General features: G+C 38.2%; 1 protein-coding gene across 17 annotated transcripts in view; it reads right to left on the minus strand.

Annotated features, from left to right (window-relative positions):
* LOC108146739 (collagen alpha-1(XV) chain) overlaps positions 1-22,682 on the minus strand; it is a 61,298-nt gene extending 38,616 nt beyond the window's left edge. For 4 of the 17 annotated variants that reach the window (XM_041708469.1, XM_041708468.1, XM_017272849.2 and 1 more), the window contains exons 1-4: positions 22,527-22,682; positions 21,747-21,929; positions 8,109-8,218; positions 6,945-7,483 (exon numbers count right to left, since the gene is read on the minus strand). In XM_041708469.1, coding sequence (XP_041564403.1) covers positions 6,945-7,483; positions 8,109-8,199 — 630 coding nt within the window. In that variant the 5' untranslated portion in view covers positions 8,200-8,218; positions 21,747-21,929; positions 22,527-22,682. Of the gene's footprint in view, positions 1-4,500; positions 5,690-6,944; positions 7,484-8,108; positions 8,219-21,746; positions 22,060-22,526 lie in introns of those variants that run through there. The other 13 variants (XM_017272857.2, XM_017272856.2, XM_017272855.2 and 10 more) reach the window with 6 other exon arrangements.
* Between the last annotated feature and the right edge of the window lie 2,508 nt (positions 22,683-25,190).

Consider the following 25,190-nt stretch of genomic DNA (forward strand, 5'->3'; position numbering starts at 1 on the left):
TAATACTGCCTTTTCAACAGGAAGCTGAAATGTTTTTGCATAGGTACTTCAATCTAAATATTTTATTAAAGAGACCCTAGGAATAAGTACCCTTCCGAGAATCTAGGTACTATTAGAGGCTTGCCATCTCTGGTTATTGAGATGTCTGCAAGTGTATTTGACCCGCTTGGACTTTGGCTTGGGGATATTGCTGCTGCGCTGATGCTGATGCCTAATGGCTTTTGTGGCCAAGTCTTAACCTTGTGAACCACCCCACTCCCCCGACATCCACTAAGATGTTTGCGAGAAGAAAGGAAGGAAGGAAGGTGCTTTTCCCTACCACAAAGCGTTTTTGTACACATGCCACAAGCACTCGTACATGTGCAGTGTGTAGGGGAAGGAACTCACACGCATACGCCCCTTAACAGGCACTCGACCAAGGACCTCCGACCCTTATCCTCAGCCCCACGCTCACTTCCTGTAAACGCTACAAATGTAATACGTTTTATTTAATTCTGCTTCCCGTATTTTTTTTTCCTTCCACCCGTCGCTTGTCAGCATTTTCTCACTGATTTGCGGCGCCAAGGGTGGCGGCTGAAAAATATGGCTTAAGGCGAGGAAAAGCCTTGTTGACACCCTCTATAGACAGTAATTTTTTCGGAGTGTTCCACCAGTAATTAGAACAAAATTGTAAGAAAACCATAATTGCTATTTTTACAATATTTTCAATTTAGTTTATATATATTCGCCGCAGTTGATTTGTCATTGGGTTTCAACCTAAAAAAAAACCTCAAATGTCAGGGGTATTACTTGAAGTAAACTTTTCGAAAAGTTAAGCTGCCAACAAGTTTATTTGGGAAAAAATATTGAATTATGGCTGCGTTAAAGGCAAGGAATGAAGGCAGTTCACAAAATTGGTCACATGTTTGCAAGATGTCTTGCCACGACGTTTTTTTTTTTTCCTCCTTTTTTTTTGGCAACCGCATAAAGGCATAAGCCGAATGTTTTGCAGCGGGCTATGAGTGTGTCCTTGAGCCAGTGCACCCCCAAAAAATGAAAGTAAAAAAAAAAATACAAATAAAAATTAAATAAAAAGCGAGCAGCAACTTTTGCCAACCTACATAATTGCGGCAAAAGTTGGGCCAACACACACACACAAACACACATAGATAGATGGTAGGAAAAACACAGATACACTCACAGAACAACAACAAATACTTATTATGAGGCTAAGAAGAGTTGGCTCAGAAAAGTATGCTACAGCCAGCGCATAATTACGATAATCGTGTCAGTCTAGAGGAGCCACCAGCAGCGTCCATGCGCTCACCTTAAGTCTTTAACACCCCGGCCACGCCCCCGTCCCAAACACGGCCACCTTTTGGGCTTTCCTTCTTTTTTTTCGTATTTTGGGGTAAAGCCAAACAGTTATTGAGTCAACGAGTCGGCGGCGGCGTAACACAAACTTTTGTGCTCGCCCAAAAAGTGGAAGCCGAACAGAAACTTTTTTATGCCAAGTCAAGCGACTGGGCCCACACCTACTCTTAACTCCCAACTTGGCGTTCTTCACAAGGCATTAAAATTCTGCGACTGCACACACACAGCCGAGTCTCGGCTTAAAGTTTGACGCGGTTCAAGTTTTCTAATGAAATTACCTTCTGCGCAGTCCTCAGCCCTACTTTTAATGAAAAGGGGCAAGCTTGTGCTGCTGCTGCTGTCTCACGAAGTGAACAAAAAAAACGATGAAGGGCGATAAGGAGGAAATTTCATATCTTTTACCAAATTAAGTACACAAAAATGAGTAACGACTTTTGAAGTTGTCATGGTGGCCGGTAGCCAAAATGGGGGTATAAAAGAAAGTTACAAAGGGCAATAGTTGGGCGGCAAAAACCCTTTTGTACATTAGCGCCTAATGAAGATAATGGGGCGACATGTTTAAAAAGGGTTTTTCCTCTCCTTAAAAAAGAAAAAATGAAGCGAAACATCCAAATCCAAAGCTTTGTGCTAAGTCATCTCGTAGGTGAATGTGTGCGTGTGGGTTTTTGGGTTTCCTCAGCCGCTTTTCCGTTTGACATGTAATTTTTAATAAGCACCGTTTTCCGCACAAATTTCCCTTTTTCTGTGGGTCTGTCTTTGTCTGCAGTTATCTGTGACAAGGTTGTGTGTGTGGGGGAATGTGTCACACATGTATCCTTAATACGAAGGCGGAACAAAACAAACCGTCAGTGCAAGAAATGTCTAATGTCTAACCTCAGGCTTCTGTGACTTCTGTGAGCGTTTGATCGATAAGCAAAACTGGCCTGACAGCTCCTCCCAGCCTTATGAAAACCCCAAGATTTCCCCACATACACAAAGCACACACAGCACACACAACACACACCATATATGGGTTGCACAGCTTGTGGGAACGGGGACGCGTGTTCCCAATGATTAAAACGCGCACATGAAGTCCCGGCTTAATTAATAACAACCCAAATAATCGGGCCTGAAATGTAGGGCGGTGCTATCAGCTCGTATAATTAAAGTCAAAAATTTGCATAATTTATGTTTATTGGTGACGCCCCATTGGTTGGGATAGCCATCCGCCCACCACTTTTGGCGAAGTCATAAAATTACAAAATAATCATAGTTTGTCGTTGCTATCCGTACTCTTGTGTCATCGAAGACATTTCCGTTCGGTTCGCATTTTTGTAAGGGTTTTGGTTTAATGGGTAACCAGAAATCAGAAGCTCCACAAGATTCATAAAATAGGCACCGAATATGTGCTGCTTTAACGACCTACAGCTCTAGACGTAATAAAAAACCCATTTATGGACATAAATACAAAAGGTATGTGTGCACTGTACATGTGTTCTTGCCCCGGACCAAAATTGCAGTCATGGCCGTTATTCAAGCTGAAATAAATTCGGTAAAATGAGTATTGAAAAACAAATTTATCGGAAATAATGGTCGAAAAATCAAAGGAAATGGCATTGCTGTTACGAATTTCCAAAATAAAAAGATGTTTCTCTATTAGTGACCAAAATTAGACAAAATTCTGCAGCCAAGTTTATGTTGACTTAACTGGTATGGGTAAGAAGATATATAAAAGTTACCACTTTAAAATTAAATGCTAGCCTTTCGAAATCATCTTATTTTTATAGTATACATATAAGACATATGAATATGTTTCATTTCTTAACAAGCAAGGAAAATATTACTGGTTTTAATTGTAAAACTTATTATTCGAAAAAAATTACCTATAATTAATTTTGCTTTATTGTTGTAAATGAAAGCGTAAGCAAGCCATGAATCTAAATAAAATATTTCCCATTAAAACAGCAAACCAATTATTTTTTTAATCTTGCTTCATTGTATGCATTTCAACATGTGGCATATTTGCCAACTATGAACTAACAAAACAAAGTCAACTGGTCAATTTGAATGGCCAGGACCTGACTGTTTAGTAGAAAACTAAATTCCAACACAATTGAGTGGCAGTGGGGGAGTGGATTTCATCAAATATGTAAATAAACATTTCAAATTGAATTTCAAAATTGTGTCAGCATAAATGGGTCCTAATATTGCATTATGATGATAAATTGATAAATTTACAAATCAAAATTACATATTACTGAAAGCGAAGTGGTTGAGTGATGATGCAAGTCAACGTTACAAAACAACAGCAAAACAATCAGGCTGTGATATTTAAATGCATATAAGCAAAGCAACACACACAAACACAAAGGCGGAGGCACATGAATATTTATGATCACTTAGGCCAAGAGATGCAGAGCAAAGTTTGTTTTGTAATTGAAATTTTTGCTGTGCCTCTTGTGCAATTAAATGCAGGCCAAATGGCCAAGGACTTTAAAGTTGAAGTTTGCCTCAAAATAGCCAGAGATACTCTATTCATGCTAGTCTCGTGAAAGTCTTTACTTTCACTTTATGGGCCCGTGAGCGAGCCTTTTGTTTGATCCACCCGATGCCCATTAAAATCCCAGCCGCGACTGTCTTCGCTTGCCAGCGTTTTTATTTAATAAATAAAACGTATTTTCCTTTTGCCTTTCGGCCATATGCGAAGAACGCGCAGCGCAGAAGGCAAAGACAAAAGGCGGGCAGACAGCCCACAGTATTATAAATGTATACATATACATATTACGCATACGCCCCAGTGCTGCTTTAATATGCATATGCAGGAGCGATGGGTGGGAAGTGGAAAGTGGGAAATTGGTAACTGGTAACTGGGAAATGGAAAATGGGATGCGGATTGCGGGATGAGGGATGCGGTAGAGGCCAACTCTGTCAGTGGTTAGTGACGCGTTGGGGCAAAAACTGTTTTCGCTGGCGCTTTAATGACTTTGCCATTGATTTAGGCGTTCCCGGCAATCCATGAGACCTTATATCCCGCCCGTTTTGAGTGGGTTTTGACCCGGCCTAGCTCGTCATAATTTATGCGTCAACCATGTTCAATTTGATGGGCGACATTCCAGACCATTTGTGTGTGCGAGGGGCCCATAGTTCTGGCCAGCTGGCCATATTTACCTTTAAGCCGAACGCACTCAAACCTCACTCACTATTCACGTTAAATTATGGGACACGGGATCCGTATTTATGCATGCGAGCGCGAATTATATATGTATGTTTTCAATATGTTGACAAAAATCACAGATAATTTAATTGCAAATACTTTGCTTTATTTATAGGTATGAGTTTTGCTTTAAAATTTATTGTAATTGTGAGTTATGTTTGCTACTTTTTCAGGCTCATTTGTAATTACAAATGACAGCCATGTTATGTGGGTTATTTTTTTTGCGTTTTTTTACGATATTTTATTGTTATATTGCTGTTCGGTATGTTTCTTAGCTTTGACGTCGTGCTGTGCAATTAATTCACTTTTTCACACCGCACTGCACTCTGGCACTTTAGCATTGTGCAATTGATTGATTTCCATTCGAACAAGCTCGCCGAGTGGAGTTTTTAGGTGGGGGGTTTAGTTTCGTTTTTCCACCACTTCTTGAACTTTTACAACCGGCAGACGCAACGCAAAAACAACAAAAACGACGACTACGACTTCGACGGCGATGCCAATGCCGACAATATAACAATTGCAACAAGCAGAACAAGGGTAAATGTAATTGCAGTTCTGATATCTGACGTACTATATTATCCTTGCAGTTGATAAGTCTGGCACAGGGATTGTTTCTCTTTTCACGATATGTGCTTGGGGCTCTGCTGATATGATCGATTGCTTGGATTATGCTTGGGAACACACTTTAAATGGCAGTTTAGACTTGGGATTGCAGTCAGGAGTTCAGCGGTCGAATTTTCAAACGCTTGCGCGGCCTCTCCTTCATCTTTGGTCGCATAATTGAATTTTAATTGACTCGATTCCGGCCTGGTCGGTTCACTTAGGCGAGCATATTTCATTTGGCCATATAAATCACTTTCATTTTTTGTGGCTAAGCCAGCACAAGGGCCTTATTTGCAGTTGTTTTTGGGACCACGGCAGGAGTATGAGTAGTGGTAGTAGTACCAGCTGCCACCGCACTCACGACGTCCGAAAAACAGGACGAAGACGAGCAGGACGAAGACGCAGACGAAGTCGAGGACGAGGATGAGTACGAGGATGAGTACGAGGACGAGTACCGAGTACCGCACGGCAGCAACGCAAAGCTCATCTTAGGCCCGGCCGCGTGGCCATCTGAACTGCTGGGGAACGCGAACGCAACTGAAAAGGTAAACGCACTCGCTGCCCAAGGAGGCCCATCAAATCACAGCAATCTGTTCGGGCCACAGACAACACATTGGGTCTCGTGCCAGCCCCGACTTCACTCGGTTGCTGAATGGAGCCGAGTGCTGAATTTCCTCCCAAAGAGCGAGTCGAGTGAGTCTCCGGCCCACGGGGGGTATACGCAATGTTTCGAGTGTGACTCAAGCCCACATGGCGTATTCGCCAAGAGGAATATACTTTTGGAGTACTCCACTCAAGCGTTGAGTGGAATTTGTCGAGCAAAAAGAGAGGGTTGGTTTGAGTTCCCCTGAGTGGCTGCCAACTTCTTCCGCCATGTGGTCGAGTGGCGCCACTTGAGGGTGGCTCAAGAGTAAAGTGGTGGAAAGCTCTCAGCATTTGCTGAATGGAATAACACATCAAAAAAAAAATGGTCTACAACAAAATTTAGAAGAATTTTCTTACTAATTTGTTTTTAATAAAACAAAAATTCTGTCGGAAAAGATTATTAGTACATATTAAACGTGTATTTTTCCCCTGCTGACGAATATTATTAAAGTTATTATTCGAGTTGCCATAAAAATACCTTCCAACCGAAAGTCCAAACAAATTCGTTTGTAAATTGGTTGACAGAGAATTGAACATACAACTAAAATTAAAAAAAAAACGTTTTTTTTATATTTAAGTAAATTTCAATATTAGTTAACTACATTAAACCAAAAAATGTAACCCATATTTGTATACGTTTTTATTCTTTAACAAATTTACGAAATATCAAGAATGAATGTTAAGTCTAGGCTTCACATATAATTCAAAATGACAATATTTAGTTCTAAAAAAACCACTTAGTGTATACATATCTGTAGCATTCAACTAGTTTAATAAATAAATTTTATATCCACCGAAAACATTAAACACTAAACAAATTTCAATAAAGACACAATAATAATGGCAAAAAGATCATCAGATTGTATAAACAGTTCTCTGAAAAAACATATTTTTCTAGCCGCTATAAAGAATTGAAGCAATTAAATCATGTTTCAGTTTTAATGAGAAACAAAACTGTTCGATCACAAAAAAAAACCCCCACTTAGCAGGGATTTCTTAATATAAGAACCCCTATCCTACTCGGTAATAAAATGCCACTTCAATTAGATCTTGGGCAACTTGTAAGTGCCACTGCTTGCGTTTCGAAAATTATTCCCCTGCAATGGATCGTAGATCAAAGGTGATCAAACTGGCCGCCGGCAGAACTTACCTCAAACTTGCCGCCAATAATGGAGCCCGCCTGGCCAATGTAGAGGGTTGAGGCCGAATCGAACACCAATTCGGGTGGCTCCCTTGTGACCGCAGTGGTGTTGCGCAGCTCGCAGTCGTAGTAGAAGGAGACCTTGTCGTTGAGTACCTGGAGGGCAATCGAGTTCCACTTGTCCGGCACATGAGCCACGCCGAAGCTGGCCAACTTGCGGCCGATGCTCTGGTCCGCCTGCGTGTAGACCAGCGATACGTTGTAGCTGCTCTTCACGACGGGCGACAGGTGAACGCCCAGCTGGACGACCGTGTCCAAGGGATTCACCACGCTGAACAGGTAGCCGCCCTTCAGCGAGCTCTGCCGGAAAGTGATGAGGATGGCGAACTCGTACAGCTTCTCCGGCAGGAGCATGCGGTACGGTGACTTCACGTCCGCCGTCTGCAGGAACCGGAAGGCGGGGAAGCCGTCCTCCGCCTCCCCGAACTCGATGCCCGTAAATTGGTTGTTGTTCATTATGTCCGTCAGCGTGTACTCGGCCATGGCGTCTGAAATGGATGGGTGCAAATCGGTTGGCCGCTTGAGTCGTACTAATTGAAACACGGAATCGCTCTTTATTGCAGTTTGAAAAGGTTCTGGGAGTTCAGTGGGGAACTCCTAGAAGTATGCTAAACTTTCAAGGGGTCTCAAGCTATCGAACTACTGCCCGTAAGTATGCAATGATATTTTTACTTTGTTAAATGATTGGTCATATAGCTTAAGGCACAAGCCATTACATTATTTATTTAGAAATTAAAAAAAGGTTTAGTTTGTTATGCATTTTTATGGAATATTTAAATCACTCAAATTTTAATCTATTGTATATAGTTATAAATTCTCAGACTTATTTCATTTAATAGTCACATCAGATTTTCTTCCATAATCTATTAGTCGGCAAAATTAATTGATTTATTGATTAACAAATTAAAAATAATTTGACTTGCTCGTTTCATTTTTAGGTTCGTTAATTTATTATTAAGCTTTCTTTTTTTACATCAAATATTTATAAACAATTTTTTAGATGGCTTAGTTCCCAAATCTTTAATAATATTTAAAATCATGGAACCATTCCGAAGAGCATTGGTTAAATTAATTTGCCCTAGTGTTACGTCTAAAAACAAACAAATGTCTTACCTTTTATAGACTGTCCGACCAGCTCAAATGAACCCAATGCTGGAACCAGAAGCGTCCAAATCAGGCCCAATAACAGCAATACCACACGCATCTTGATCAAAGCAGGAATTCTGCAAAAAGTATTACAAACATTAGCTATCATCCGTATGAATCCTTAAAATTATGAGTTTAACGCGGTACTTCCGATTCCATCGGTAATCAATACACAAATGTGGCCAGTTCCAATTGCACCCACAAACAATTCCCCTCGAATGGACACTTATGCGTGGAAATAAACCAACCGCAGACACTTTATCCGCCGCCCGCAATTATGGCCACCAGTATTGGCAACACAAGTGACTCAATGCTGAAATTATATGCGCACGGGCATCCCTCGGTTTTGGCCCACTTGGCTGCCAGCATTTTGTAATTACCTCCCTGCAAACCGCAAAGCCCTTGTGCCACACAAATTCCCATTCCCATTCCGATTTCCATGCCATCGCACACACCCAAAAGATAGTTCATCTGGAAGCCACACAACTCTGCGGTCGGTCTTCATTCATTGGCCCACGAAAATCGCAGACTTCAACGGAACGAGCTATGAATCACTCGTAGGGATCGAAATCAGGCAGATCGCCTGGCAAGATTGGCCAAATAATGGTAATTAGAATTGGCAGAAATGCTACACACAAAATAAAACAAATAAAAATAGATTCTGTGGGCCTGATAAGATTCCAGTCGAATGTCTCATATCTTAGGAATCGTTATGATTGCTTAAAAGGTCAGAACTGAATTCCAATGCTTATACAAAAATAATCACTACTAAGAAAACAAAATTTATAGTCCTGTTTTCATTGAAAGAATTATATACAATATCATAATTGAAAAGTTGAGGTGTACATACTATTTATCTTTTTTAATATATAAGATTTATGTTTTTTAAAAAACAAGTTTTTCCTCTGAAATATATTCCTTTATTGTTTTCTTATTACCTACGATTATAAAGATCATTATATACACATCTAAAACTAGGAATATAAGAAAAGATCATCATTAACATTTTCCTGTGTATCATTTTGCCTAAAAATGTAGGGACACACCTAGAACCCAAAAAAAAACCAACAAAGATTAAAATTACTTTGTTTATGAGAGGCACTGTGCCAGTTGGCATGTCAGAGATCAATGTGAATCATTATCCCATAAATACAATATTTGTCAACTTAGCAGCGTTGAAGCTGTAATCGCCCAACCAATAAATCATTTTTGGATCCCAGCTTCTATAGATTTCGTAATTGGCCGTGGCCAAGGGCAGCTGATAAACCCATTCTTTTTAAAGTTCTCATGAAACTTTCGGTTTCAGATCACATGACAAACGTAATATGCGTAATAGTATATAATACAATTAATGGGCGCCAGCTAGCCAGAAAATACAGATCCAATGTACAGATACAATTTACATTCGGAAACTATGTCGCTGACCCCGAACTGTCTCCGAGCAATTTATATTTATCAAGCGCGACTTAGGCAGCGTAACAAGAATCGAACATGAAAAAATTTTTGGAGTCAACACTTTCACTCTGGGTCTGGAATGCAAATTACTTTCAATTGTGAGCATTAAGTAAAAGTGTATTCTTGTCTCAATTAGTCGACTGACAGCTCCCTCAAAACATTTCGGCAATCGACTGCTCTTCCAGATCGCTTTCCATTTCACATGGCTACTAATTGAGGCATATGAATATCAAAGAAATTGCAGTAATTAAACACTTGCAACAGACCGCTGTTCTATATCTTAATTTTTGTTCTATTAATACATACTTTTTACGACCATTTTTTATTAAGAACAGTCATGAAAAAATGATGAACTACAAATTAGCAAGAAATTGTATGGGAATTAGCATTTAGTAGCTTTCTGTTCGTTTAATATGAACATAAACGAACAATGTATATTATTATATAATTTTATAACTTAAATGTTTATGATGGAGAAAGTATTAAGTTTGCTTTATTACCTTAAATTTCTAAAATTTAACTTTGTTTTGTTTTTGTCAATTTTTTTTTATTTATTTAATAATAAAAGAATAATGATCCGATTGCGTCACGTATAAATAAAGAATTACTTCGTCTTTCGAACATAAACGCAGTCTGAATGAAATATTGTAATCCAAAAACTTGACAGTCTTTTTTTTTGTGCCAACAACACAATAAGTGCTGTCTACATATGTGCACTTACATCATTCTGGGCCGACAGACTTCCTTCTCCGAACAGCCTGTTCAGCAATCTGCTCCAGCCACTTAATGCCATCATTAGACGCATAAAACAAACAGTCATACAAATTGAACAATCCCCGCAGAGGAATTTGATTTTCAAGCATTATCATACGAATTCCTGGCGATTCTGGCTGCGTGTCTTTCCTGATTCTCGGCGTTTTCACAATTGGCTCCCTGACATAATGAGGCAACGTTTATGCAGTTCACAAACTGAAAGCCGCCAGCACGTGCAACATGGACCGCGTGGCCAATGTCAGAGGCGACCCCTTCTGTATTAGTCCCACTCCCAATGGAGATTCCCCTCGAAAACACATACAACTGAGAAGGAAAAAATAGTTTCGAAACTGTATCTTTGTTTTGAAATTAATTTTAAGAAATAGATAAGCTAAGAAAAACTATATAAAAATTGGGAAATTAAAAAAAAAATAGTCCTTGGGTCGCAATTTCAATTTATTTTTTCTGGCGATTACTTTAGCTGAAACCCCCAAGATTACTGGACTCTTCCATAGATCTTTTTTTAAAGTATATGGTTGAAAAAAAAAACACATTTATACTTTTAAGCTTCCGATTAAGTATTAATACCCCTTTCTGAATCTAAGCCAATTAATCAGCGTATTAAATTAAATTAAAGTTAGTTAAGTAAAATCAAAAGGCTATTGTTAAATAACATAACATCTTTAAAGTTATGTGTGCAAGTTCTAATGCTTTGGCCTTATCTGTAAGAATTAGCGCGGAATTGTCTGTCTCCCGGCGAGGGCAATAATAATACTCCGTCTGTTTGTTTAGAATGCGACGCACGTACGGCCGATTATTGGGGCCTAACCGGCAAACTTGGGCGTGGACGGAGCGCGGTTCATGTAAATGCCACCGAATGTGTCGAAAGAACACTCATAATAAATAAAACTCCCTGCCTGGCCCAAATCAAAAACTCCCATATATTTCACTTATGAATTTACGAGTCATTATGATTTTCCGCTTTGCATCCGCCGGTCATGCTCATAGCATGCCATTTGGCCCGTACCATATGCAATTCCTAAAACCAATAAGCAATAAAATTTTATTCAAACTAGCAGCAACAGCTGCGTGAACCGGCAAATTTGCCACCAGTTTTCTGTTTCAATCAAATTCGGCCCCCGTTCAAACTCAACAAATCGGAGTGGTTAGTGTCGTAAAAAGTTGCGCGCATCAAATTCAAAAGTCGTCAGAGCGTTGCACATTTTAAAGGCAGGAAGACCGCCGGAGAAGACCCAATGAAGGGAAACCAAGCCCCGACAGCCGTAGAAAACACAAAAAAAGTGAAGAAAATTCTAATAAAATTTTATTTTCAATAGTAAATCGGCTCAATGTGACTGGGGGCATATGAAAGGGCTCTTTGGTCGCAGACCAACCAGACGACCAACGAAAGAAGCAAAACTGTGCCACTATGTCATACGAGGCAGGGACCAAAGAACCATCTTTCTCTGACAGCAAAAAAGGCAGAAAAGCTGCAGCAACTGCCACAAAGACAGCCGCAGTCAAAAATACTCTTTTCATAGGTTTTAAACATTTTTGGTGAAGAATGTGCATTTATTATTTTTGTTTCTGAACTCAAGTTTTGATTCTTAAGTTCGTTCTTTTCATTTAAAATAGTTCGAATAAAATGACATAATTTGAAATATTTTATGAACTTTTAGGTCTTGGATTTAAATACTTTAATGTATGATGTAGGGAAATTGGAATCCTTCAATTTTATAAATTAAAAGCAAAACCGGGAATACCATACAAAATATGTCAGAAGCTATTTAATGCAGATTTAATTAGTATACCTAATACATTTTTGTTCAAGTTATTACATTTTACAACCTTTTAAGTCCATTCATTCATTTCTATAGGATTTATAAAATTAAAAATATACCAAAACTTTAAATTGTAGATTAAATCTGTATAGCTATTTAATCATTCAACAAAATATTTAAGTCCAATCTTATAATCTTTGAGATTATTATTTAGGATTGAAGAGTATTCAGTATTCTACCTGCCATATTTGTAATTCCCGAGGGCTGTGTTCGGTTCGTCGCGTACTTTTTGTCGCCGGTTCTGCGCCCTAAGTGAACTATTAGCTCTGTTGATTTTATGTTTTTCAATTTGTTTTGTGATGTACTTGCTGTGCGGAGGGGGGGATGATGAAAAAAGGGGCTTGAGGGTGCCAAAGATTTGGCTGTCAGCTGGCGTGTCGCCTGCCGACGTTTATTGGCCTTGGTTTATTTGTTACGCCCAGGACCATCACCCGGTTGCGATTCCTTTTGTTTGAAAGAAAACAAACAAGAAAACCCAAACACATCAACGTGTTTGGCATGTGATTGGGCTGACTGTTTAACATTTTAAGTGCCTTCATTTAAGGGGGAAAATATTTTATAAACAGCTTTGCATAAATAAACGAGAATGCATTGAAATACAAGTTGCCAAATCCAAGCATCAAAAACCAACTCCACAAAGACATTTAAGCCCAGACCAACTGTTGCATATTGAAGAAATTCGTGTGAGTGTGAAATGGACAAACGATAGAAGCCCAGAGTGTAATTTGATATTGGTCAGCTGACAGCCGAAAACGAAGGTAAAGAGTGGGATTTAGTTGCAGAAGCATAATCATAATAAATGGATAATAAAGTACCACATGCAGGGTATAAATTGAAATACCTGAATGAAAACATTGGCCAAACAGAATGGAAAATAAGTTGAGTAGGTTATTAATGAGGTGTGCCAATTACATTCCAAAGCAAATATCTTAACGCTTGCCGAAAAAATTCGTATTTTTTAAATTAAACAAAAATGAAACGAAGGTGCAATAACATATCTTTCCTTTGTTTGTACAAAAAACTTTAAATTTGAAAATTTCCGCGAAAATTTCGCAAAATTATATTTTTTCAGTAAGAGGTCGTTGAAACATCAAGATTAAAATAGGAAACAATAAAACACATGACTGACTGACAGGATGGATGGCAAAGAATGCTAAATATTTAACAAATTTCGCAGTAAATTTAAATGATTTGTTTTCCCAGACAAAAATGGCAGATAAATCAAAGTATTAAGTGCACAGGGGTTTTGGCTTAAGTAAATTCACATTTTTTTGGTTTTTTAATAGTTTTAATATTACTAGACTTCACTTTTTCGACTCCTTCTGATTTAGAGAAAGGCATCATCTCTGTGTTTAGCATTTGGGTTAATTCCCTTGATAATGATGTTGGCAAATGGCAACATAAAAACGGAATCGCCAGACATAAGCCGACCAAAAATAAAAATGGCAAAACAAAAAGTATAAATATCCACCGATCTCGATTTTGATTCACATTTACTTTCTGACCCCGATCTCCCCAAGTACGTGGCTAAGTTGCAGTCCTACTAATTGGCCACATGCCTTGGGCCCCCAAGAACAGAAGCTAAAACTGCCATGGTGCCACTTGCTTCCAACTTCTCCCTCAACAAAGTTGTTTTCTTTTCTTTTTTATTACACTCCGAGAAATGTATGGCCTTGAGCAAAAATCTATACCTTGAAAATAATAATATGTTTAGGCAATTCTCTATTATAATTTATTATTAGATGTGATTCGTACAAAAAATATACGCTGGCTATTAAAACTAGTCCATTAAAAAATTATCAACTGAGGTATAATTTATTAAAAAATTTATAATATTTTCAGAGAAGTTAAGTTAAATATATTGCCTTATGAAACCATTGGCAAAACAAGATACTTCTTTAGCACCTTTACTTCATAGGTAATCACTTTAAGCTTGAGAGATTAGTTGCAGACAATTTACGTTTGTTTTCTCTCTGATTTTTTTCCATTTAAAAATCACATATTTTGGGACTAATTCATGATAGTTGTTCGATTTGTTTCTAGTGTGAAACAGCTGCCGGCGAGTGATTTAAATAATCTCTAAGCGACGAGTGCTACTCATATTGCACTTAGCTGGAAGGCGGCCCCAGCCATATGCAACATGTTGTCGCAATCCCAAAAACGAAGGCGCAGACAGCGAAAAAGTTCAATGAAATGTGCATCATGAGGGGACTGGGTTGGGGATTGGGAATGTAAATCGTATGGGAGATCTCCAGATCTGAAGCTGTGGCCGTGCGTGTCCCATCGAACTTGATGAATGGGGTGTGCCGAGACATCAGCGTGTTCGTTATTGCTGTCATTATAATGCTTTGCATTTATTTATAGCTACTTTCCGCTTATCTCGCATGCAATATGTGTGTTTGTTTTCTTCGGACACTTCTGGCCGCTTGAAAGTGGCAGCCAAAAAATGAATGATCAACGATCGCCGGCAACGCAAATGCCCAAATAGGTAGTTGAACTCTTGCTTGGCTCAAGGGATTCAAGGTTGACTGGGTGGCTGTTGCTGAGGCTGTGGCAGTGGCTGTGGCTGTGGCTCCTTCATTTCACGCAGTCTGGTATCGAAAATCGCCTGGGGAAAGGAGAGTTGCTTACTTTTTTATTTGGTGTCTCCATCGCTGGCAGTTGGCCAGCCAGCCACGCAATGCAAAAGTGTAGCTCGAAATGGAGCAAAAGTTCATAAAAATCTGGCTACCAGTCGCCGCAATATGTGTGGTGGCAACCGATGAAGAAAATTACCAAATTATTTATCTTTGCTTTCCAGGGAAATTTCTAAGAACATTCTTCGGGCCGAAATGATACCCTTAAATATTTATTATTACCTCAATAATATATATGGCAAAGTCTCCAAAGGCCGAATAAAAACATCAGCCACTCACAATTAATTTCGCTTTAAAAATAGGCATAATTTTCACACTTCAAAAGACGACAGCTGCCGGGGAGACAATTATATGTCCATCTGTCTGTCTTTTCTGTCTGTCCAATTGTTATGGAATTATTTTTCCACGCTGACCTTGTGACAACAGATGTAGGGACAACTGTATGGTCCCATAAAATACCTATAAACATTTCAGTTTATTTCCAATTTGACTTTGTTGTTGTTATTGCTCATTTTCGCATAAAATTTTAATGTTAGTGAGAAAAATATTTTATATGCATTGTATGTCTCTTTTTTGCCGCAAAAACAAAACCAAGAGTTATGGTATTCATGGGTTGGGGGAAAAAACATTCATCATGCTAGTTTGCGGTCTAGGATATGGTGGCGTATGCGTAATGCCACCACTGATACAGGCTGAAAACGTATTTATGGCCGGCGAGTGGCTAAAAACCCGTTATCAGCTTGCCAGCAGAAATATGGGCGAGAAATGCTAGTTAAAGCTTGGAATTAAAGCCAAACGAATCCCATTTGATTGCAGTTGATTGGCAATCAATGAGTGGTTGGTCCTCCCTGTCACCGGATAAACACAAAAAATCTATTAACCGGACTTGGAGTCCTGGCCAAACGAAATCTAATATCCATTTCGAAGCGATGCGGCTGCTCGAGGCAACATATCCCCTGGCCAGGACACCACGCACACGAAAGTCGGCAATAAAGCGTACTGCGTCCTGGTTTTGTGTTAATAATCAATGTGTGCGTGGGGGGCGGAGAAGGCAGTTACTCCTTGAAAGGTTAAGTAGCGAGTTGTCGAGTGGCACTTGACTGCCAAAGGCAGGAAACGGAAGCCAGGACACGATAGATGTCGATAAGTCACATCCTCGCCCTGCTAAAGGCGCATTACGCATACGTGGCTATTAGTCAAAGGCCTCTCCGCCCCCGCCTAATTGAAACTGGTTCCAAGACTGCCCCACAGCCGACTAAGTAACCCCCAAACCCCGACGACATGTCCCTGCCAGAGATAATGAAATGAAGTAATAAATAAATATATTAAAATGCTCACACGTCGCCCGTATTGAGCTCATTGTCGCTGGCTATACGCAAAAAAATATAACAATAAGTAATATATAAGGAATACTATATATTCGTAGATAGCTAGAACTTTCAGCATTGCTCACAAATGATTTCATAGTGTAATCTTGTGTTTTCACAGCCAGGCGGGAATTTATTGGACAGCTGGACCATCAAAGAGATGTCTTCCTCATGCCAATTCACCAGTGTATACAATATTTTGTAAGCCTGCACATTATATGTGAATTTATGACTAGCACGCGACGAGCAGGTTCATCGCTGGACTATTTGCAGTCATCTGCGTATCTATTAATAAAAATTGTATGCCATGGAAACAGCGAAATAAAAAATATCTTTTTTGATCTAATTGAAAATATCAATCTGCATGTAAAAAAATCCACAATCCACTATCTGAGAATACCGATACATCACACACATAAACGGATTACGCAATCTGTTTAATCTGCTTAAGCATCTTAATGCACTTTATTTACGAGTTCACTAACGCCTTGAAAAGCTGAGCATAACAATAATGAAATGTCAAGCCATTCAATCTGCAAGTTTACCTTCTATAGCATGCAATAAATGCTATCTAAATTGAGATGTTCGCTAATATACAAATCGTGACGACACTTTAGCAAAAGCTTTTACCAAGTGTCATACATGAATTGGCTGATAAAAAGCCTTCATATTTCATATTATTTATTGCTACTTTTTATCAAAAACTTTCCAATGGTACGTGGGTCGTAAAAATACCATTTGTTGATGTAGTTTATGTTTGTTTATATTTCACCTTAATTTATTTACAAATTCAAATTTGTAGTCGTGTCTGGGAGCTAACATCATTAGGCTAGGAACTAGTTTCCACTACCAGATGCTGTTCGAGAATATATATTTTCAGTAATTGCACTCAAACTCCCAATCGAATGGAGGTCTGAACTAAATGCGCCTGCAAATTTAGTCGTAATATGTAAAGTAATTCCCATTACGTCAAAATGATGTCTAGTCAATGAGTATGCATGAATTTCAATTTGCAAAGTTTTGCATAAATTGGCGAATGAAAAGTTGGAAAAAGATCTGCGGCTAGAGGACAACCGCAATCCGATGGAAACCAGACTCCAACTCTAACAGATCTGATAAAAAACATTTCGAGATTTATGAACATCTCGGCACAGCAAGAAATTTATTTGCTTTTGATATTATAGTATACATATATAAAAGGGATTTTTTTATGCCTCTAATTTGTTTTCCCATTCTGTTAGCTTAAAGGTACAAATATTTTGTATAAGTTGATAAGTTATATCTTTTAGTTATATTATATACAGAGATCAATACTGTCCAAAAATTGTAACTTATATATTCATATACATTTTGTATCAATGTATAATGGCAAGATCAGCGCATTAACGAAATGATCAGTCAGTGAAATTGTATAAAATAATAATATTCTGGGAGTGTACAACAATTTTGTAAATCTCCTGTTTAAATTTTAACAATATAACAATATAAAATACCAATATTGTCAAATTTTTTCAATGGAAAACTACAAATATCATCCAGTTTAATGTTTTTTTCCAGTGTAGACAAAGTGGACTACAAGTTTTGCATAACTCCTTAGTCGCGCCAATCGAGGCGGATAATCGCTGCCAACTTGGCATCGCATCAGGTCGGCAACACACACAATGCATGCCAATTAATTAAGACCTGCCACGGGTCTCCCAGCTCCCCCGTCGACTTATTTGGCTAATTGTCTTGCGATCGACCAGATAGTGGCCAAAAAAAAAATAAATATATTTATTCCAGCCCACATTCGGTGGGCAAATTTAGATTAAAACGGGTTGCGTTGCGCACGCGCTTGAAAGGCAGCCGCCAATTATTGTTAACACGGGCAGGCAAATCGATCGAAATACTGATTCAGAGGCGCCAGTTCAGGTGACGGCGCTGAGCGTTTTGCATAAATTAAATTGATATTATTTAGCTACAGATTGGCATCGTACAAGGGCAATTAAGAGGTGCGGGCTGGACAGGGGGTCATTAAATCGTTCTCGTAGGTGATGAAAGTGTAATAAGGCGAATGGGAATTATGATTAAAAGCAACAGGCAATGCATTTCTTTGTTTTCATTTTTAACTTAAGTCACATAAACAACATGGGACAATGGCCATTGTCCTGCACCCGTTAACAATGACAACAAGTTCCGAAAAAAAGAGGAATGCCTGCAACGATTTATATATAAAGGCAAGGTCAGCGCAATAAACTCTTGATGATTCACTGAAATTGCAGGAGACAATATTCTGGGAAAGTACAAAAATTGTTCAAAACTAAAGCCAACTCACCCCATATCAAAATTCAATACTGCGGCTTTCAGATCGTGGGAATGTAGCCTCAAATGCAAAATGCTGATTAGACTAATCCGAAGCCCGCATGCCACGCCCACCGCAAATAATTCACGGCAATCTTTCACAACAATTATGCGCAACACTTCCGAGCTAATATTTATGTAAACATAAGACACGGACAGCTATTTTCACTTGGCCCGAACACGTATCTGTGGGATGCAAATGCATCTGCATCTCGGCATGCCGAGAGCATCTGAAAATCAATCGGAGTGTAAGGCCGCGTTAATGCCCAAAACCTGTTCGTCTTCTGGCTATTTATTTTGCGGCATATATTTTGTTAATTTTGTTACCTTTAAAGCTGTTTTGCCGGCTGGTTGGCTACTTGATTTAGTAGTTTACCTATGGTCATGCACCGAAAAAGAAGTCACAAAATAGTTGAAATACTTCATATGTATTTTGTTAGCTTTAAATGGGTTTTATTGTTAAATTTTTTTTGTGAAACAATCTTCCTATTAATGCTGCAACCTTTTTTTTTAGTAATTTTTTTTTCTTAGAACCCAATAGTTTCCTACGATTCCGAAATAATTTGAATTCCTTTGAGAACATAAAAAAACATTTGATAACAAACAGCAACCTTTTTTTTATCAATCTCAACAATCGCTGACATATGCAAACACAAAGAGGCACTAAACGAAAATATACTTTTTTATACAATATATTATATTATTAATTTAAAAAATAATGTTATTATAATAAGCTAATGAAATTCAATTTATATAAAATTGTAAAATAAGTAAAAAGCTTCTTCTTAAAATGGGAGCAGAATAAATATTGTACAGAAATACAAAATTATTGATTAAAATTTAAATAATAAAATCATGTAAGGTCTATCAAAAAATAAAAACTGAAGTTATTTCACCGAATTTATTTTACTTACAAATTCTTTAGAACCAATTTTTTTTTCGATTCTCTGGCTGCCAAAATCATTTTGGTTCTCTAATATATTTTTCTCCATGTGTAGCACTAACTTGCAGACTGCTTGTTGCTGAGGGACCCTCGCGATCTTTCAGCGCCAACTGCCTGGTTTCATTTAACAATATTAATATGAGATGCGAGTATGTGGTATTTACGGGGCAACAACTTGCGAGTACTGGGCATGTTTCTAATTTAAATATTTCGCAAGTGCGCGAATCGAGTTCGCGCAAAACCATTCACCAATGACCTAATTGAGACGTAAGTTCCTCCAGTTATCTCAAGCAGTGATTGTCTACTCACTTTGTACTGAGTCACTGGCCAAATGACGACATCAACGTGGAGGAGGTGTGGCGGGGGTCACATGCAAATTTGTAGCCAATTTTAATTGATTCGTACATATTTCTATTCATGTCTATTTTAGTGAAAAGTCATACAAGTTTCCAGTGATTCATGAAGATTTATACTTGTTTTTCCTACAGACTTTTAAATTGGCACACATTGTTCTGGTTTCATTGCTGGATCTATGAAATTTTTTTTGTTTCGCATTTCCCCCGCCTTTTCAGCTTTTGCAACTAATATTGGTGGCGTTCCCTTTTCGCAGTTATCCGCATCGTGCAAATGTTTATGTGCATTACATCAAAGTACATTTGTTTTTCAGGCGGTTGTCGCTGCCGGTTGCTGTTGCCGTGAATTAGAGTCACAGCGGCAACAAAAAGGGGCACTTTCAACACTGTCGGCCATGTCAGGCCCACGAATGTTAACAAATGTGTACCGAAAATGTTTGTTGTCTCAACTTTTTGTCCTGCCAATTTGGAGGAGAGCGGCATACCGAGGCATTTGTCATTTAATTAAGACAAGTTGGGGGACAGCCCGCATGGATTTAACAAATGCTTATTTGGCAACAAAAAGTAAAATACCGGTTGAAGTTCTAAAAACGAGAAAGATCAATCCTTGATCCATTAAAAAGCTATATTATTAAATATGGCATTTACTATGCATATCACGCCTTCCTATAAAATCCATCAGAAAAGAATACTGTCAAAGATAGCAACCAAAGAATAGCCAATGTTATTTTCACCTAAAAAGGGCATTCATCATCATCATTCATCGTTATATTATTAATTGTTCTTTTGCATTTAATCAATACCATTCAGATGCAATTCACGCATTGCAAAATAATTCACCAGAATATCAAACTGTCAAAGAAGCCACCCAAGAATTAATTACATATTCATAGAATTGCGACAACTCTCACTCTAAATTTATATGCAATAATTACAAGTTTATTTCGACATGATTGCAATATGCAATTATCGCGTTAAAAATATATAAAGCTGTGCCCCTATAAATCGGAAAATCGCAGGCGGTTAGTTGACATATTGCCTAGCCCCGGCGACAGCTTCAATTTCCGCTGCTGTGCCAAAGATCGTTCAATCAACATAATGCCGTTGGGAGATCATTAATCTCTGAAACTCTTAGTGCCGGCCAGATATTCGGAAAAAAATTACAGACAAATTAGGCAAGGCAAACATTGCAGACGGTATATTGCCGTCTTTAAAAGATTACTCAGTAATTAAGCAACTATATAAATACTCTTTATATAGTTTAAAACGGAAAGCATTATGAGTTTCCGCTTTCCTGTGTTGATAAAAGATATAACTTAAATTTGAAATTACATTGCTTTTTGTATATTGGCAGTAAATTTGGTATTTTGCAATTGAGTCATTCCCAAATAAACGTTAATAAAGTGTGCATACAAAGGGGATAAGTTTTTACCAAGATTACAGACTTTTGGCAAATATTTAAGACAACATCTGGTCAACAAATCCATCAAGGGCAACCAAAAGCCGAATTTGCCTCAACTCTTTGTATTGACTATAAGTTATATTTATTAATGAGCTGCGCAAATATGCATAGTTAATTTTCAGTTCATTGCCGTTGTTTTTGCTTTATTTGTTTGTCGAGTATTTTGTTTGCCGTTTGCTATGATGAATGGGTGATGATATGGGCAGAAATAGAGAAAACTAAATGTTATTTAATAAGTACATAAATGGAAGCGCTCAACTCAATTATCAGTTGGGGCGGGCAGAGATTACCACAAACTAAATTGCATTTCCTCCACTACCAATTATCTATATTTCGGGAATGTCAGACTTCAAGTGGACTTTGCGGGCAATGTGGAATTTTTTGACTTTTAGCCATTTACGTGACCGAGTAATGCCATCAAAAAGGTAATCGTTTCAAATAGTTTTCGGACTTACCTCAGCCTCCAGTTGAATGCCAATGAATATTTCCACGTATTTCCTGGCGGATGTGGGCCTTTCTACTGCTGCATAGTTTCGGGCGACAGTTTCCGGCAGCAGGACACTATTCACAATGCCTTCGGACACTTTGGATCCGTTTTCCTTTTACCCTCGGGTATTTCGTTCTAGTAATTCACTACACTGCACAAAACGGGGGCGAAAGGGGTTGATTTTGAAAAGGGGAGTACTTGCGGCAGATCAATGGAAACGGCTCATGCTAAATGGCATTGACATTGGCCAGCCATTGTCCGGCAGTGGGACAAAGTAGGCACTACAAAGGAAAGGAAGTCCGAAGGATTTTTGAACACAAAGCACAAAGTAGACCGATCGAATACGACTAAATTCCACGCGCAAAAATACACTGTCGAAATAAAAACGATTTTTTGCTTATAAATCACTTTTTTGCCTGAATATCAAGAAACAATTATTTAAATTAATCATTTGGATTAAAAGAAGTTCCGTTTGAGCAAAAACTTAGGTTTGGTTACTACAAAAACTAGATTTTAATTAATTTTGATTAAAAATTAAAGTAAACTTTTTGAAACATCATTTTTAATTTACAGATTTCGTTATCCTATGTTGAAAAAAGGCACAATCTTAATTTCTTTTTTCTTTTATTTTCCTTTAACTTGAAAATATATTTAAATTTTTTGAAACAAAATTTTCAAATTAGTGTTCCTTTTTAAAAGCTATATTTCTTATATTTGAAGCCACAATCTTCAATTTATTTCTGTGTACCAATCTGAGCCGGTAAAAACACTGCACTCGCACACAAGAGTTTTACGAGTTTTACGTTTTTTAAATCGCTGGGAGAAGCACGCTTTGAAGACACCGGCACTGAATTCGCGTGTGGATGCCCTACGAAGTGCCTCGTTCAGCGGTCAGACTGAGACTAACACTGAGGCCTGAAACCGAAACTTTCGACTGATGGCGAGAAGGAAACACTGCGTCGGCGGCGCCAAAAGCAGCGACGTCGTCGACATCGGGAGAATGCCAAAGCTAAAATGCTACTGTTTTCCGCCTTTGGAAAAACATTTTGGCAGATACTTTTGTTGCTGATACTGATGGAGCGCAATATTCGAAATGCAATTAAAAGCATTGTTTGAAAGAATTCAAAACAGTAGATAACTTTTCAGGCGGCACGAGAGAGAGAGAGAGAGAAAGCATTTAAATGAAAACGAAAACTGTGTTTAGTAAACAACAATCTCTGCTTTTTGTGAATCGAATTTTTGCTATACAAATTAAATAATTTTGATTGATTTTTAATCTAAAGTTGTGTACTTTTACCAAATCATTTAAATCTCTACAAAATTGCTTGGTAACGAAATAGGAATGAATTAAAACATTTTAGCCAAATTTTTTGTTAGACTTATAATCTTTTTAAATATAAAAATTCTAAAGAATTTGAAATGGCTTTGAACTTAATAATATACTTTTATTTTCAATCAATATTAATAATAACTCTTATGGTTGTTAAAAGACATAATTTATTTTTAACAAAATATAAAGATTTAATATAAATTACCTAATCTTATCTTTTCGTATAGCATAGCAACATAAAGATTAGAGATAATATTGAATTTATCAGACCCAAAAGCTGTCTAACAGGTATGCTAATTACTTGGCGTAGTAGCAATCGTTAAGTATTTGAAATCTTCCTAATACTTATAATAAATACATTTCAAACTATAATTTAAGTAATATTGAGAATCCTTTTTAAAAAGATTCCTATAAGCACGACCTACCATAGCTTTTTCATTTCTTGTGTGATGTGCTATGGCCTCGAGTTAAATCTAAGCGCAATTACGCCAAACGCAGTGCAGTTTTCCGCTGCAAGACAGGCAAAGACTTCAGGTGCTTTTGACTTCTGCATTTCCCGGCTTTTCCCCCAGTCTTCTTGACTGCAACCACTTGGCTATAAATAGGACCAACTGGAGACGAACCCAAGGGGCAACACTTTCGTTTAACTTTTGTGGGGAAACAGGCAAGAAAGCAACAGAAATTAGTTCCCAGGCGGCTTTATAATACTTTGCCAAAGGGAAAGGGTGAATCAGGCAGGGAATTGGGAGGGGAATACGAGTAGTCAATAGACAACAACATGTGCCCCTGGTCCCACATGTGCCGTAGCAAGTTTGCCGTCTTAATTATTTATACGTAATAAAACTAAGCATAATTTTCCAGCAAACAACTAAACCGGCAACGCACTTGCGCCTCATTTCAAATTCTATAAATAATTTGAAAAGCAGTTGATACGAATCGCAAAAGGCTCTAAAGGCTCACTCCCAAAACGCCGGAAAAACTGAAAACACATTCATACAAGTTGTTGAGAAAAAAAAGAGAGAGAGAGAGAGAGAGAGAGAGAGAGAGAGAGAGAGAGAGAGAGAGAGAGAATCGAAAGAGATATTGAGAGAGATAGCAGTGGCAGAGGAAGAGAGCGCTGCCGACGTCGACTACGCGGCAGCAGCGTCACATGTGGCGTATGCGTTATTTTGTCAGTCTTATCAGAAAGCCATTGCAAGCAAACTTTATTTTAAAGAGCCGGGCCATTTATCGAACTTGCAACGTGTTGTCTCCTGCGGTCCCAGTTGCCCCCAATCCCCCCTTGGGATACATCCTCCCTTCAGCCATTTCAGCCACAAGAGTCGCGTTGTTTGCACGCTGGCTGCCCAAAGCCCGCCAATTGTTTATTCAAGCAGCATCGCAGCACCACGGCATCCCAATCCCAGCTCATGTTGCCCATATGCACTTGAACTGCCTTCGACCGAGCTGCTCCTCCATCCCCATCCCCAGCTGCCTTTTGGCCGGTGCCATGCCTGTGCATTCATTTGGCCGGCGATGTGTTTGTCTGGCCATTTTTTTCCGCCTCTGCAGCCAGTCTCCGCCTAGCATACTGAGAAAAACTAGAAGCCCATTTGGTGAACGATTCCATTTCAAATGGTTTCATTGGCAATCAAAACGAAAGTTACATTTTTCATATATATAAAAGTTTCAAGTTGAAAACGGTTTTAATCTATCCTGTCCTTTGTGGTCACTTCCTAAATAAGGAAATCTGCCATCTCTACTTTGTCAGCACATGTTGTAACGTAATTATTTTGCCATTTAACATATTAAAATTAACAAATTAAATTTTCTTAAAACTTAAGTATAGATAGTTAAATAGATGGATAGTTAAATAGATAGATAAATTTTGAATATTAAATTTAAATATTCTTTCGAAAATTTTTTTCTCTTTTTTAAAAATATAAATTTAAATAGTATTTAAGAATCGTTTTCAAAACTTTAGATGGTAACGTAAATATAAACATCTACCCAAATTTTTTTCTTGCAAGTGCTTTTTGCTAAAATATTTGTCTCTGTGTAGGAAGCGCTCATTGCAGTTGTTATCGCCGCTGTTTGTTGTTG

This window comes from Drosophila elegans, unplaced genomic scaffold, assembly GCF_018152505.1.
Source record: "Drosophila elegans isolate 14027-0461.03 unplaced genomic scaffold, ASM1815250v1 contig_208, whole genome shotgun sequence".
Taxonomy (NCBI): Eukaryota; Metazoa; Arthropoda; class Insecta; order Diptera; family Drosophilidae; genus Drosophila; species Drosophila elegans.